This window comes from Eurypyga helias, unplaced genomic scaffold (assembly GCF_000690775.1).
Source record: "Eurypyga helias isolate BGI_N326 unplaced genomic scaffold, ASM69077v1 scaffold1893, whole genome shotgun sequence".
Lineage (NCBI taxonomy): Eukaryota > Metazoa > Chordata > Aves > Eurypygiformes > Eurypygidae > Eurypyga > Eurypyga helias.
This window is the reverse complement of record NW_010241756.1, coordinates 78,070-93,785: the sequence shown is the minus strand read 5'-3', so window position 1 is coordinate 93,785 and position 15,716 is coordinate 78,070. Positions and strand designations below refer to the sequence as shown.

The 15,716-nt window shown below is 42.0% G+C and overlaps 1 protein-coding gene across 1 annotated transcript in view; it reads left to right on the top strand.

The window, feature by feature from the left end:
- Positions 1-15,716, top strand: part of LOC104507523 (thyroglobulin-like) — a gene marked incomplete at its 5' end in the record, with an annotated part of 101,615 nt that overhangs the window by 27,143 nt on the left and 58,756 nt on the right. The window contains 3 exons of the mRNA XM_010148841.1: positions 3,104-3,197; positions 7,724-7,883; positions 12,890-13,089. Of these exons, the coding sequence (XP_010147143.1) occupies positions 3,104-3,197; positions 7,724-7,883; positions 12,890-13,089 (454 nt within the window). The remainder of the gene's footprint in view (positions 1-3,103; positions 3,198-7,723; positions 7,884-12,889; positions 13,090-15,716) is intronic.

Genomic DNA, 15,716 nt, shown 5'->3' with positions numbered 1-15,716 from the left:
GCGCCTGGAAGGTGTGGATGCCCCCTCCCTGGAAGTGTCCAAGGCCAGGCTGGATGAGGCTTGGAGCAACCTGGTCTATGGGAAGGTGTCCCTGCCCATGGCAGGGGGGTTGGAACTAGATGGTCTTTAAGGTCCCTTCCAACCCAAACGGTTGCGTTGATTCGGTGATTCTATAAAACTATTAAAAGACAAATTATTGGACAAAAGTACAGAAGTTATAAATGTTTTTGGTAATGCTTTAAGAGACAACAAGGAGTAGGAACTATATTAGCAGATGAGCTAAATTTCTTCTAAGTCCCTGGGTCTACTATCTGTTGGCTGGCCCTGGCTCTTCAGGGCTGAATAGACATTTCTGTTCAATGAGTTTCAGTTGGAGGCACTCTATGGACATAACTTTTGTGCACAGTTTGTGCTTCATTTAGTCTTACAATATGAGTCTTAATTTTGTTGCACTGGGGATCCAGAATGACAAATTGTGAGTGTGTATTTCTTAAAGAAAAGAGAGTTTTGGTGACATTGCTTAGTATACATGTCAGACAATATGTCAAAACAGGAGATTTCTTTTAAAAGACCCACAGCCAGTACCAGTGCAGCAACAGTAAGAAACAAGGTATGAATGTGGAATGTTTTTTAAAGCGTCTTTCTCACAGTGCATCCCTGTTTCACGTAATAGAAAGCAAAATACAGAGCACAGGAAACCCGTTTGAGTGAGCTATGCTTCACATGTACAGAGGAAGTGGATACATGAGAGCTGGTACCCAACACGTTCCTACAAATAAAAAGCGGACTGTTTCCTGGCAGACATGAGCTTCAAGGAAAAAAAAAAAAAGAAACAAGAAACAGGAGATTGAAGGTGCAGAACAGTCAAAATGGGAGAGTCTTGTGGAAGGACTCGGTGAACTTTCTGTAGAAGGAGTTGCTGAAATCAGAGGTGAGGGCTGAGCTTTAGTGATGCGAGAGCTTCCAAGACAGATAATATGGACCTGAGGTCTGCTGAGATCCTCTGTTATCCTTCCAACCACACCTGGCCATGCAGTCCTGTACAACTCCTGGCACAGGGAGGGATTCTTAGGTGGTTAGTGACAAAGTGACAAACTACTTGAGTTAGAGCTTACATGGTTCAGGAAATGGTAGATCTTGCGAGTGAGTTGGGGGGATGGCACCCTGCAGGCCTGGCATGGATCACCACCTGCTTTGGTAGAAACACACCCTGAAGCTACAGATTTAGAGACCCATCAGCTGTGTGGAAGCTCTTTGGTCCCTCCATTGCTTGGAATTTTTCTCCAGAGGCTTCTAGCAAAGCCTGTTACCAACCAAGTGGAAAGCAATGCAGCACTGTCTGGAGGCACTGAAAGCATCTGGCTTTTGGTGGTGTCATCCTGACCTGCACCTGAGATTAACAGTACGACCACAGCCCCGTGTGCGTTAGAGGGATCTGGTGCGGTGTGGCTTTTTGTTTCCTCAGGTGCACAGTGATGTTAGGTTAACACACACATACCATCACTCCGTGTCTGCAGCCACAGCGTGCTGTCTGCGAGGACCTTGGTAAGAGCCATCTGCCGCTGTGGTCTCTCTTTGAAGACCTGGTGTTGCAGTGAGCAGCCTGGCTGAGATTTTCAAAGCAATTTGGGGACCTTAGTAAATCTGCTCCTATCTTTTGAATTCTCACTGTTTCCTTAGGCCAGTGAAGAACTTTGCCATTATTTTCTATTATTCATTTAAGGTTAAAAAAGGAATTCTTTGAGTTTAGCAACATAGAGGTGCACTTGGAGAATCACTGTATAGAAAGCATTGACATTCATATTGTTTAGGGCTCTATATTCGTGTTGCACAATATTTGCGTATAACAAGTTCACATTAGCACAGTTACATTATTGATGGAAGAGAAATGTTTATTTATCAGTCTGGACTTGATAAAAGACTTAAAAAATCCCAAACCAAACCAACCAAAAATACCTGTTCAGCTGTTGGAGGAGCTGTGGAATTGCTTCAGCAGGTGGCAGCCTTTCCCCGGAGTGAGTTCCAGCATGAGGAGATCCTGGGAGCTGGAGGTGCCTGGAATCTTGATGAGTTGCTAAAAAAAACCAAAAACGAAAACCAAAACCAAAAACAAAAAAACCCCAAAAAACCCCACACAACCAAAAAAAAAAAAAAAACCAACCATGGAAAGCTGTACAGTTAACAGCATTAGGCCTGTTGTCCTGATTGGGCTCCTACCTGGGAATTTGTATTTTGTCTGCCTAGGAACATCCGTCATGGAAAGATGTTGTAGAATTGCATTAAAGCTGGTGCTTTTCCTTATAGTTTTCTATTAAATTCTTCACATCTTTACTGTAAAATTTTACAAGAGCATTAAAAATGATAATTTACAAATAATTCTCCAAGATATTACTGTGTTTTCCATAGCTTCTTTTGGCTACTTCCCTAATGTGATGCTTTTCCATAACTTGTTACGTGATAAACATCTGTCTGTGAAGTAGAAGGAACTGGCTTCAAAGTAGCTTATATCTGAACTGCAAAAGTCATCCACTTGATTCTTGTTGAGGAGAGAACTCGAGCATAAGAATCTCATAGAGATGATGGCCAGAAACTGATTTTCTGTACGTGGCTGGCTGGCTGAATTCCTATTGAAAGGTTACTTTTAACATTGCTGGGCGCTGTTAATGCTCTGCTGTGATGCTCAGAGCAAACAGCTTTTGAAAATGTGTTAATATTTTTAAATTACCATATTTTCCCACAGACCATTAGAAATTAAAATAGATATTAAAAATATTGCCCACAGACTATTAGCAATTAAAATAAATAACTGGCATTTCAGCAAAAAAGCAGATTGCATATGTGTGCAGGCAATAGCAGGGCAGACCTGTGCCTGAAACCCCCACTCCTGCTCCCCTTGCCTCTGGTGCTAATTTTGTGCAGTTCATGTAAAGCATGAGTTTTCTGAAGGCTTAATTTCAAGTTCTAATCTTTTTTAAATGGTGCTGATTTTCTGAGGGAAGGATTATAGACATGAAAATATAATGTGGTTTTCGCATTTGTGTATTTGTTACTGAGGTATAGGTGGGCATATATGACTGTAATTTTCTCAAATCTGTGTCTGTAGGGCAGCTTGTTGGCAGCCAGGAGATGGAGAGGCCTCATCATCCTCTGTCAGTGAAGACTGCCTGTATCTGAATGTCTTTGTTCCTGCCACCACTGTAAGTAGAGGAGTTGATTTTTTTTTTTTCTTCTTTAGCTGAGCACTGTCTCTTTTCAAAGTACTTTTAATTGGCATGTATGATTGTTTTTCATGTGGTGTTCAAAAGCACTGCAAGGTTAAATTAGACACTCTGTTGCTTTTACTGGACAAGAGTATTCCCTACAGAGCTGTGTTTGGTTGACTAGAAGAGTAGAAAATTAAAAAGCTAGAAATAAAAGGACAAAGAGGGAAACAAAACACAAGAAGAATGTGGCAGCGAAGGAGGACAAATTGAGAACCAAAACGGCAATGTCCCTGAAATGAGCTTGTTTTTCCAGAAGACGAGAATGCTGTACAACACGTCACATCAACACTCACCATCAGTCGAGCAGCAGCAGATGGGTTTTTCACCCTCATCTTTACTGTTCCCCTTTTGACATCTGTGGTTGTTGAGGAATGAGGGTAGTGAGCAATGTTAGATTTGTGCCCAGCCCACAAAGCATAAAAGTGGATGTTTTAAAGATGAGTGGGCCAATGGTACTGTCTGAGATATTGTCATTTGAAAGCTCTTGAATTCCTAATTCTAAACAGATATAAAATAAAGCTTCAAGTTAGAGCCAAGCTTAGACAATCGGCCAAACCCTGGGCAGCTGGGGATAAAGATGCTGAATAACATGTGATTCCCATCGAAAAGTGGGACCAGAACACAGGAACAGAGTTTTTTCTTTCCACAGTAGTGGTAATTTTCAGAAGGTGATGGTAGTTATAATAGAATTTTATGAGTCTGTCATGCAAAGAGCTGGTGTAGCTATCTGACGGCAGCACACAGCCCCTTGCAGGTCCTTGTAATCACCAGCAAGACCAGCTGTCTGTTTGCTCCCCACAGCATCAGACAGTCATTTTGCCTTGAGTGCAGTCATCGCTTATTGAAAACATCAGGTCACTGTCCCAGGCAGTTTGCCATCCCTGCTTAAGTGCTGCTTTCAAGACAGCTTATTTGAAAGCATTGTATTTCCTACCATCTGATAGACTAAACTGGCTTGTCTTTTCCCTTGGCAGTCCTGAGAACTCAATCCCTCCTGTCTTTTGTAGAGGTGTAAGGTAGAAGTAGGTTCTATCAAGTCAATCAGTTTCACATGCGTAAGCCTAGCCCAAGAGAGAACCAAAACTTCTGGTTTTGCAGAAGTAACCGGGAGCAGAAGGCATGGCATTTTCCTGTTTCTTTGTGTGGTGAATTCTAAGTTTTACTCACCTACGGAGAGCTATATTTATATATTTTCAACCCACAGAAAGTTAAATTAGCTAGTAAATACTGAATATAAAACCTCCTGGAGAGCAGTGCATACAGAGGTTGCTCAGGAGCATTTTGAGCCTGAACAAGAGCATGGGACAGGGACTGCTGCCTGCCACTGAAGGACTCTTAAAGTGTCAAACAGTGAAGAGGGTGAAGGACAACACCTCATTTTTCTTCCATAGCTACGTGTACCACATAACCTTCCAAGTAAAACTGGCACTTCTGAGAAACTTTTTTCCACCTGTCACACTAGCAAAGTAAAGCTGTGCTTCAGTGTGATTTCAAAGGGTTCAAATGTAAGATCCACTGGGTAAGAATAGAAAGTGCACCCTCGCTCCTCTCCTCCCATACCTTGCACATGCTATTCCCATCCTCACTTCATCATCCCCGTTGCACTCAATTTTTTACAGAGCAGTATCATACAGTAGTAAAAGCACTTGAGGTTGCCTGGATGGGTAGACTTTAAATCTGTCCCTGTCAAGTAGCTCATTAAATGGGAAGGAGTAGGTGGTTGTGAATATTATAAAGACTTTCAGATTTCCAGCTGACTTGCAGCTTCCTGGTGGATGCTGAACTTTTCCCCTTGAGGGGACACCTAAGCCCCTACAGGCATGAGACCATGGTGGAGCTACTGGGCTCCCCAGAAGACATCCCCTGCTAGCTAAGGCAGCCGGAGCCCTCTCACCATGTCCCAGCTGGAAATCTTTGCACCGATTTTACACCTCCAAGTGCGACTGTCTGTGTTTTGTTGCTAAGTACGGAGCAAAACCCTGCAGTGGGCAGCAGCCATGTGATAGCCATGCCCTGTCTGTGAGAACTGGCCCCACTTTGCCCAGCATTGCCCTGTGTGTGCCCCACTGCAGCCTGGCATTGGCGCTGGCTGCATCTGAGCCCAGTACCAAGTGATGGGGGGTGAAGAGACTGGCTCCAGCAGGCTTTAGTCAGGGTTTTGCGTATCTTCTGTCTTGACGGGCCCTTCTGCCTCACAGGTTTAATTGCAGTGGTTCATTGGATATGGTTGAGAACAAGACTTGGGGGAAAGTCACATTCTAAATAAATTACTTAGCAGCTAATGTGTAGCAAAGAATTACTACTAAATGTATATATATAGATAGGTGACGTGAAATATATTGTGAGGCATAGTTCAATTACAGCATGAAAATAATTGTGCTATGCTGTTAAAATGGCTAAAAATAAATGGGAAGGCAATTATGTTAAACAGCCTTCATCAAAAATACCCAAATCCATGAGCTCTGAGATTGAAATCCCTTGGGATTAAAACCCAAATTATTTTTCATGGTAGTTTACTTTTACATAGGAGAGGGATCTGTATTTGCCCAATGCAGACTAGAAGTGGGAATGCTACATTCAGATACTTGGCACTAAGCACAGTTCCAGTCCTAAATCTTCCCCCAGCTTGCTCCATATCTGTTGCAGCAGGCTTTGTTTCATCATTTTTACCTTTTATTTCCCGTCTTCACCTTTCTTAAGCTTTTCATCACTAGAGCATTGGGTAAAATCATTCAGCAAAGTGTAATGTCCAACTTCAGGGCAGGTGGAGGTCATGGTGGATGCAGGCTGTGGACACGTGGGAAACGCCTAGTTCGAACCTCAGGCTTAACTGCCCTGTGCTCAGGGGATGGAGCAGGCTGAGCATCATCTTTAGCACTGTTTTAGCTGACATGGTTCGATGTGGTTGTATTTTAGAATGAATTTCTATGTGAAAACAGATTCTTTTTTTTTTTTTTTCTCCCCCCTCTGTCTCTGTGCTGTGTGCAGTGCAGAAATGGGAACCAGGGACAAGGCACTGTGAATTAGGCGATTTCTATTCACGAGCAAAAGTTCCTGAGGGACAAGCAGCATGTGCTTGCAGTTTCTAGGGGTTTCTTGGTAACATTGCTTCTGAAGTTATTCTCCAGCTAGGTGAGGAGTGCACACAATCATGACCAACTAAGGGCAAGTGAGGGGAGTTTGCTTCCCATCCTGTGATTTTGCAGGAGGCTGCAACCATCACTTCTCTGCTGCTTCGCCATGTAACCAGTGGCATTTTTGCTGGAGACATCCTTTGCCAGAGCAGATGGGACTGCTGTGTTTAGCTAAGCTCCATCCAGAAAATAACAGCAACAGAGCCCAATGCCCTCTAGCTGCAGGGAAAAACAAACCTCAGATGTACTTTGATGCTGCTGCAGGGGCCACCAGCCCTTTTTTAAAAAACACCACCAGCTGCCAAAGCAGAAAGCAGGATGAGTTGGTGTGTGTGACCTCCTGATGAGCAGGGGAGAGATGAAGCCTCCTTCAGGATAGTCCCAAAGGGGGCAATAGGGGATGAAAGTGCTGAATGGAAAAGTGAGATATAACTCTGACAAAACTTTCTAGCACTGGAGCAGGTTATTCTGCTTTGTGCAGCAGGAAAAACCCCCCATACCAACCCAATCCAAAACAAAACCCCTCCATATGTTTCACTGGTATTTCTTCAGAGTGTCATCCTGATAGAGCTGTAATCTGCTGGTAAATGCTGAGGTGTCCCGGGCAGTTCTGCTTTCGTGTTGGTCACGCAGCAGCAGCCCAGCTGCAGCCCTGCTGTGTGTGCAGAGAGGGTCTGCACAGATGCGGTGCTGCTTTGGGAAAAAGATGCTGTTTCTGTGCAAAATCGTGTGGCTCTGCAAGTCTCTCCCATACTGAGACAGAGTCCTGTCTGCAGGACCCAACTATCTATATAGCAGGGGAAAACCCCCATGGGAGTTGAAGGGGCAAGGGAGCTCTTGCCCAGTGAGATTTTTTTTTTTAGGCTAGGCAGTGTTTAAGCACTTGAAGACTGGTGAGTAGGAAGCTGCCCTGCACTGTTATTGGGTTAGTCCTGCTCAAGATGAAGCAACCCAACAGGCCTTTTCCTTCTCCTGTTTCCCACTTGTTTGAACTTCCCTGTGTGTGCAAAGCAGACAGATAACAGCAAAGACAAGCCCACCACATGCTCAATGGCCAAGTCAGCAGGATGAGTCTCCCTTGAGCTTACCTGGTGGGTGGAACACAATGGTGCCATTAAATCTTCATTATGCTGGACATAGTATCCTCTTAAATGGTATATAGGTCATTGTGGACAATTCAGCCCTAGAATTTCCCCTGATTACAGTCCCTGTTAGAGAACTATGAATGGCTTAGGTAACGTAAGCGCTGAAGATGCTTGTGTTCTCATCAGTGACCTACAAAAGCAGTTGGCTACAGGAATATTAATCTCATTGTTGTCATGGCAGGTCAAAAATATGCCAGTGCTGCTGTTCTTCCACAACGGAGGGAGTTACAATGCTGAGGCAGGAAAGATAACCATAGATGGATCATACCTAGCTGCCATCAGTAACGTCATTGTTGTGACAGCAAACTACCGGCTTGGTGTTTTTGGCTTCCTTAGTACTGGTAAGTCATGGATTTCTTGAACAAACACAACTATGGGTTAAACTGCATTCTGTAACGCTTCTGTTTCTAATTAAAAAAGGGTAAGTTATTTTTAAATTTGAGAAACCTGTATCTTTCACTGGGTTTGGGGGGAAAACCAGTCAGGAAATAATGGGGATTTCATCTGAAGAGAAAGGGAAGAGACTGGAGGCAAAGGGACAAGAACAAACAAAATCCTAAGCATCTATATCAAAGCACTGTCTAGACTTCTGGTTGCAGATGAAACTGTGGATATTGGGTTTTGCAGACACACAGAGAAATAGGTTAGGCATTAAAATTCCTGCTAATTTCAGCGGCCTGTCATTGTGGATATGCTTTTCAATTTCTCCAACTTCCAGCTGTTGCATCCATGAAATTTTACTAATGCTCGATTGTGGTACTGTCAGACTGGGGAAGAGGCAGAGAGGGATAACAGCAGGTTAATGGTAAGAAGGATGTGAAACTATGGAAAGTACAGCACAAAGAGAGTTGGTTTGTTCCCTCAGTAAGCCTGACTTCTCCCCTGAAGGACAAGTTTAATTTGAATTCTATCAGCCCCTTTAATGTCCTGGATGTGTCTGCACCTTCACATGTTCTCTGCTTGCATGCCTTCCCCACATGCTAGGGTAAAGGATGCTTTTGTTCTCCTGTTGCCTCCTAATACCATTTGCTGTTAAAAAAATCGTACAAATTCCCTTTACATACAGGATTTTATCTTGTGCAGAGGCACATACACATGAAAACACAAATTCACATCTCCATAAACCTTTGTAGTAGTTCCATCTGGTCTTTGGGATCGTTTTTGTGTTTTTTTTATTTTGATTAGATTTGCCTGTTTAAGCAAGTAGGGAATATTTTTCTTTCTGCCATCTTTCATTTCAGCTGGGGCAGGGGAACTTCAGGGAGAGAGCCTTGGAGAGAAAATGAACAATTGCAAGTGGACCCCTGGCTCCATCAGTTGAGTGTCAGTCCTTGGTCTCTCCAGTGCATATTTTAGTACCTTTATAATCTTTAGGAGTTTATATTTGTCGTGTTTCCAAATACCATACCTGCATTCTTTGCCTCATTATTTTTTTGAGTATTTACTGCTGGTGAGGCTGGGTGGATTTTGCCTAGTTTTGGGTTATAGCTGCAGCTGTTGGTTATTGTTTCCCTTCTCTCTAGTGAAGCTTTGGTCAAAGCTCACTCCCAGCAAACCTGTTTTTCACTCAGTAACTAGAGAGCTGGCACTCCTTACTCATTTAGATGTGAAGTTGGTAATAGGTGTATCTGAGCAAAGAATCACTGTTTTCATCAGTGCAAAACAGATATGAAAGTGATACTGTGGCTTCATTTTGGCTAGTGCCAAATGCAGCGAGGATACTTGCTGCACGAGCTTCCATTACGCAGCACTGCCCACGCCTTACCCACTAACCTCCTTCAGCCTGTGAATGTCACCTACGTTTCATCCTAAGTGGAAACTGCTAGCTGAGCTGAATATTACACAGCAGTATTTACATGATGGTCTGTAATTTAGGGATCAGGACAATTCTCCAACCTCTTTTTCATAGGGATCTGTATGCCTGTCCCAAAAACTCAGTGCATGAGCTGAATGTACCGAATTCGCATTGCTGCAGACCTTCAGATAGAGGTGGCTTATTACAAGCAGGGAGTATTTTGGGGCCTTCTCTGTCCTGTGGAGCTGCATCCAGGGACAAGTGCAATCTTCCCTGGCCTCTCTCCCTGCAGGAAATCCTTGGTGTGCATTTGGGAAAACCCTATCGCTCCAGAGGAAACTAGAGCATGTAGGAAAACCTCTTTCAAAGAGTCACTGGAGCAGGCTAAGTACTACATTCATGGGAAGCCCTAAAAATTCCTTCAGGACCACAGTCCTGTCTCCCCAATATCACCTTTAGTCAGTGTGGGGTTGATGAGCTGTGGTGTGTCTGTTCCAGGCTCCCTGTCAGCACGGCTTTCCATTCACACCCATTCTGGTGAGCAATTCTCCCACTGCAAGATCTAATCTTTGATCTACCGCAGGTTGGTGGAGTACCTGGGACTGTTTCTGTACATGACCAGTATCCAGTGGGATATCCACTGATTTCCAGTGAAGGTTATCAAGCTGGATTGAATACTCCAAGAGTTTTTCTCAAGAGTCAAACGATAGTACAGTGGTGTTGCCATTCTTAGTGAAAGACTTGGACAAATCCTGGTCCATTGGAAGTTTTGCCCTCAGTTTCAAAGGTGGTGGGAGCTCACCCTTAGGACTGTGGGGACATTAGCAGCAGAACTGTCAGAAGGCTCTGAAGTTACAAACAAAAGTCATGATCTTGTGAGCAATATGAGTTTCATTGTCCAGCTAAGCAAAGTGCTGAATCCTCTCATGTTGACTTGTTCCAAATTGCAAAACTAGAAGTGAAGATGTAAAATAGAGATTTTGGGGGAGGAAGGGTAGTGAAAACAGCATATTTCCTTTTCTTTGTTGCATTTGTTTTGTTAGTTCTGCAGTTGTCTTTGTTTCTCACTGACACGGCTTTTGCAAGCAGCCAAAGAACTCTTATTCTTCTAAGTGTACAAGATGTTTAATTTAATTTGCTGTCACTCATTAATGTTGCAAAAAGTGATGCACATTCTTACTAATGCCTTTGCCTCTTACTTTGCACCCGGAAAAGTTAAGGTGAACTGCCAGTGATAGGGATGGCAAGAGCATGACAAGACAGTCATGTTTTTAGGTGTAATTCTTCTTTGAGTCATGAAGTCATACAAACCAGCACCCAATTTAGCACTATTGTTCTTCTCCAGTTTAGTAATAACAGAACGCATATGCTTGTTATTGTCTGCTTCCTTCTGGACACCATTTTATTTCATTCTCCTGTGGTCCCCAGGAATATGATCTTTTTCTGCAAAAAGACAACTTATGAGGTTTATATCCAAGCCTATCAGTCAAGAAGTGGTAAATGTTCCTGGCAGACACGTTTCTTTCGGTATAATTACCGTGAAAGTCTGTGCATGTATCTGTTCCCCAGTGTGGCACGTTTCGCAACCTGGCTGTGGTTTTTGCCAGGGCAGATGGAACTGGTTATATTTCCCCTGGTCGTGAGGCACATTGTGTGGCTAAAACATTTACATGGATTTCACTTCCTCTGGGAAGGTGTCATGAGGCGTGCAGCAAGCCCTTGAAATGACGTTTCCTTTTTAACGGCATTGAGTGAGTTTATTCCTGAATTAATAACCCTGGGAATTGTTCATGGTGGGCAGAAGAAACTGTAAAAAACCCAGAAAATTAAAGCAGGCAAAGTTTTTTTTTTTTTTTTTTTTGTTGTTTGTTTGTTTGTTTTTCCATTGCTTCACTGGTGTGCCTTGACCTGATCATCTGAAATGATGGCTATAGGTGGAATGTGGTACTTTCTTGGGCCATTCACTTCTTGCCTGGCCTTCTGATTGGGCATGTATAACGATAGCTCTTGTGATGTGGGTATCTGTAAGATCTTCAAGGCTACCCATAATCTGGTCTACTCTATATTCTATTCTGCTGCTTAAATCAATCTCTATGATATGTCAGTACTTCATTGTAGTAGGCATGTGGCTATCTACCACAAGATAGATTTTCAATTGCTCTTTGCCTGAGACCAGGCTACCTGTCCACAGAGTGGCAGCTTTTTATTCCACTGTTTATTCCTTTTAATTATCTAGTTTCTGAGCCTACCCTTACTTTAACATGGTACCATTTGGTCTTGGCAATGGAAGAAACAAATAGCTTCAGCTGTGTTTTTATTCCTGGCTTTTCTGTCTTATGTTTTTGGGTGTTTGTTTGTTTGGGGTTTTTTTCCCCCTAAGTTTTGAATGTGGAGAATTTAAAAGCATTAAAAATGAATGCCTCATTCTGAATTAAAAAGAAGTAGAAAGTAAATAATTGTTTTCTATTCCTTTCTTGAGGACTGTGTAGGAATTCTTTATTTCTGCTTTTATTGTTATAAAACTAAGCTTTTCTAGGGATTTGCATAATTAGGTGCTTTCAGCATTAGTTTCCTATTAATCAAAGTATCAGTTTACCACTGCTTGGTGTTGAAAAGAAAATAGCCTTTTCAGTGGTGATTGCTAAGCATGGGAGTACATGATTTAGCTGTGGAATTAGCAATGTTAGGTTAAAGGTTGGACTTGATGATCTTAAAGGTCTTTTCCAACCTAAAAGTTTCTTTGATTCTAAGAATTTGGCAAATACACTGATTTTTTTTTTTTTTTCCTTTCAATTCATTTTAAGATCAAGCTACTTATTTAGAATAAAGATTCTCATGATCCCAATTTATGGATACTTGAGCCTGGATTTATATCTCCTACCATGAGGTGTCCAAATGAAGCTTAGAATTTGGAGTGTTATTTTTCTGTAATCAGGGAATTAGACACCTCCAAGGATACAGCTGGAAGGACCACTAATTATATTAATTTTCTATGAACCATCATTTGTAACGGTCTTGTAATGAAATACACTATGTTGTGGGGCTTGGATAAAAAGGTCCTGCAGAATGGTATCTGAAGAAAGCGATAATCAGGTGTTTCTGTAAGTACTGAAAATTAAACAGCATAATGTTTTATTACTCTTAGTTAAATCCTACCCCAGGTATGGCTGCAGAATATATTTTTGCAGGTAGATATCCACAAAGTCTTCTACTCTGGCTTGCATCATGCTTATAGTATGAAACTTTGGGATTTTTTGGGTTCAGAAGTCTTACAAAATACCTTATTACTTCAAGGCCTTAGTGAATAAGTGTATATGGTAACTATAGCACCAAATACTGGCTCTTTTAAATTCTTGGAGTAATAAAAAATGAAATGGAGTGGATTAATTTAATGTTGACCTTGGAAGAGACTACTTCAGTCTTTTAAGCTACGATACCAGTTTTGTCAAGGTTTTGCTACAAGAGCTGCTAAAAACATGACATTTAATCACAACTTAGGAATGTTTATAGTTTTATTTCTTTTCAGACCTATTTATTTATTTTCCACAATAGGTTCTCCTGAGGCAAGTGGAAATGCCGGCCTTTTGGATCAATTGGCAGCTTTGAAGTGGGTGCAGAACAACATTGCTAGCTTTGGAGGAGATCCAAGCCAGATTTCTTTAGGAGCTGACCGTGGTGGGGCAGATATTACCAGCATTCACCTGCTCACAGAGGCAGCAGATATGGGTCTTTTCAGGAGGATGTTGTTGATGGTAAGTCCCATTCCTGCCGCTTCAACTTCATTGTGAAAGTTTGTTTTTATAGATGTGAGGATGTTGCAGAGTGTGGGTGCTGTTTTTATTTCATCCTTACCTTGGCGGCACTAATAACGCTGTTATTGCTATAGTTATTTTTGATGTCACCTGTGACTGCTGTCTCCAGGAGCTGGGCGCTTCACAAGGATGTAGGAGAGATGCACTTTGGTGATTGAGTTAGTCATAGTAAGAATCTGGTTTTCGTCACTGTGGGTTTTTGTGTATTATATAAATAGTCTCGTTTCATAACTTACAAGTACAACAGGTTAGTTTCCATTCCATAAATACGGTTGTTGATCAGCAGTTTTCATACTCTAAAACTGATGAGCCAAACATCTGCATGTTTAAAGTATCCAATCTTTTTATCTGATCTCATGACAGATTTCATTTGAAAGAAAGTTTCAGAGAGAGAATAAAAATCCGTTTACCCATGGGCTTGTTTACTGTCAGCTTGGACCTTTTTCACAGTCATGCCAAGTGATCCATATTTTTACAGCCCTTCCCATAGCAAATCTCAGGACTTTGAGATCAGCTTTGTCAGCTTTGATACTACCATTGATCTTTACAGCCTCAGGTGAGAGTAGTGTGCTCTGAAATGAGGCTTACACTTCACTGGAGGTTTATAAATCCAGCAGAAATGGTACTTGGACAATGTGCTAGCAATGTTCACCTGGAAACATGAGCAGAGGAACAAAATTCTTGGTCCAGGAAACCTAGGGCTCAATTAAATAGAATCTGGCCTTGAAATAATGACACGTCTGTTCACTACTTGATATTTTTTCTGTCTTCTTGTTCCAGGAAACATAATTTGCCCTTTTCATCTCCATGTCTCAATAAGATTATTTTAACTGCATCAGTCTAGTGGGGAAGGCAAGAAGTTGTTGAAAATTGCTGTTCAGCAGTTGTTTGTGATAATTCCTCACACAGTTCCTAGGTTCTCACTCAGCTCTTGGCATAGCAGTTAATTTTCTAGTAGACCCGAAGTGGTTTTTTCTCAAAGTACGGTTTCAATCTACTCTTCTTCTGAATTCACAGAAACCATTTACTGTCATGGTCCAGGATGTGGCCCTGTGAAATCGGTAACAGGGTACGGTGCAATTTACCAGTTGAGCAACTGATGAAAGGGAAATGCAACGATGTCTTTGCTCATAGTTAGTGCTGCTCACAGTTATTGCTGGAGTGTACTTTGATATTACATCTTTTATAAAATGAGGTTTGAATTCCTTTTTTCTCCTACAGCAGGCCACTGAGTACTGAAAATCTGTGGCAAGTGCAATTAGCAGGCAGGTGCATCAGTTCTTCCCACTAACCTAGTGTTTGTAACAACAATTTTCTTCCTAGGGACTGTGCAGACCACTGTATCGCAAAAGCAGGTTCTCCACTTATTTCAAAGTAACGTTAAGCATTTATCCTTATGGTGTCACAGTGAATTTAGTTTTCTTATGAAATACACTAATAAGAAGTGTACTGAAAATATGCTGTATCTTTTATATTTGTGTGTGTAATGTAGTGATGCAGAATGCAAGTGTTGGTTTACTCAGCTTTCTCAGCCAGACCTCCTGTAAAGGGATGTATCTTGGTTTTGTTCCACGACACCAAAGCATTGCATACTTTTAATTTTATGGTAAAAAATGGAGGTGCACCAGACTTAGAATCCCGTAACTGAGAATATATACCAGATAGAGCTTTCCTGAGGGAAAATCCCATGAAGCAATACAGCTTTTCTGCAAAAGTTCGTTTTGAGCTCCTTGTTTGGGTCTTTGTCATGTATGAAAAAAGATACTGTTTATTAACAAGCAGAGGTGTGGGATGTATGAAACTTTCTCTACAGGAAGACAGGCACCTGAAATAGCAAAATGCCTTCTAGTTTCCTACATCTGCCCTGTAATAGCTTTTTTTTTTTTTTTTTTGGAATAGATCTGAAAAATATTGTGCAAAATCAATACAAAGTTGTCATGGGGACTTTTTATAGCTTATTTCATCTTTCACTACTATGATTAGAAAACAATATTCTCAGTGATTATGGTCTTGTTTTAAATAATTTAAGAGCATTAACATGGTGTTTGGCTTCATCTTCTGATTAATTGATTTATTTACCAGTGCAATTTTGATGTAGAAGAGTGGATCTTCTGGTATGGATTGTCTCCATCTTCACATGTCCAGCAATGAAGTTGGGGAAAAGTCTGGAGCACAAGTCCTGTGAGGAGTGGCAGAGGCAACTGGGGTTCTTTAGCCTGGAGAAGAGGAGACTGAAGGGAGACCTTATTGCTCTCTACAACTACCTGAGAGGAGGTTGCAGAGACGTGGGGGTTGGTCTCTTTTCCCATGTGATAAGTACCTGAAGCCTTCCAGTACTTGCAGCCTTCCAGTACCTGAAGGGGTCCTACAAGGAAGCTGGGGGGGGACTTTTTACAAGGGCCTGTAGTGACAGGACAAGGGGTAACGGGTTTACATTGAAAGCGGGGAGGTTTAGATTAGATATCAGGAAGAAATTCTTCCTGGAGAGGGTGGTGAGGCACTGGAACAGGTTGCCCAGAGATGTTGTGGATGCCCCCTCCCTGGATGTCTTCAAGGCCAGGCTGGCG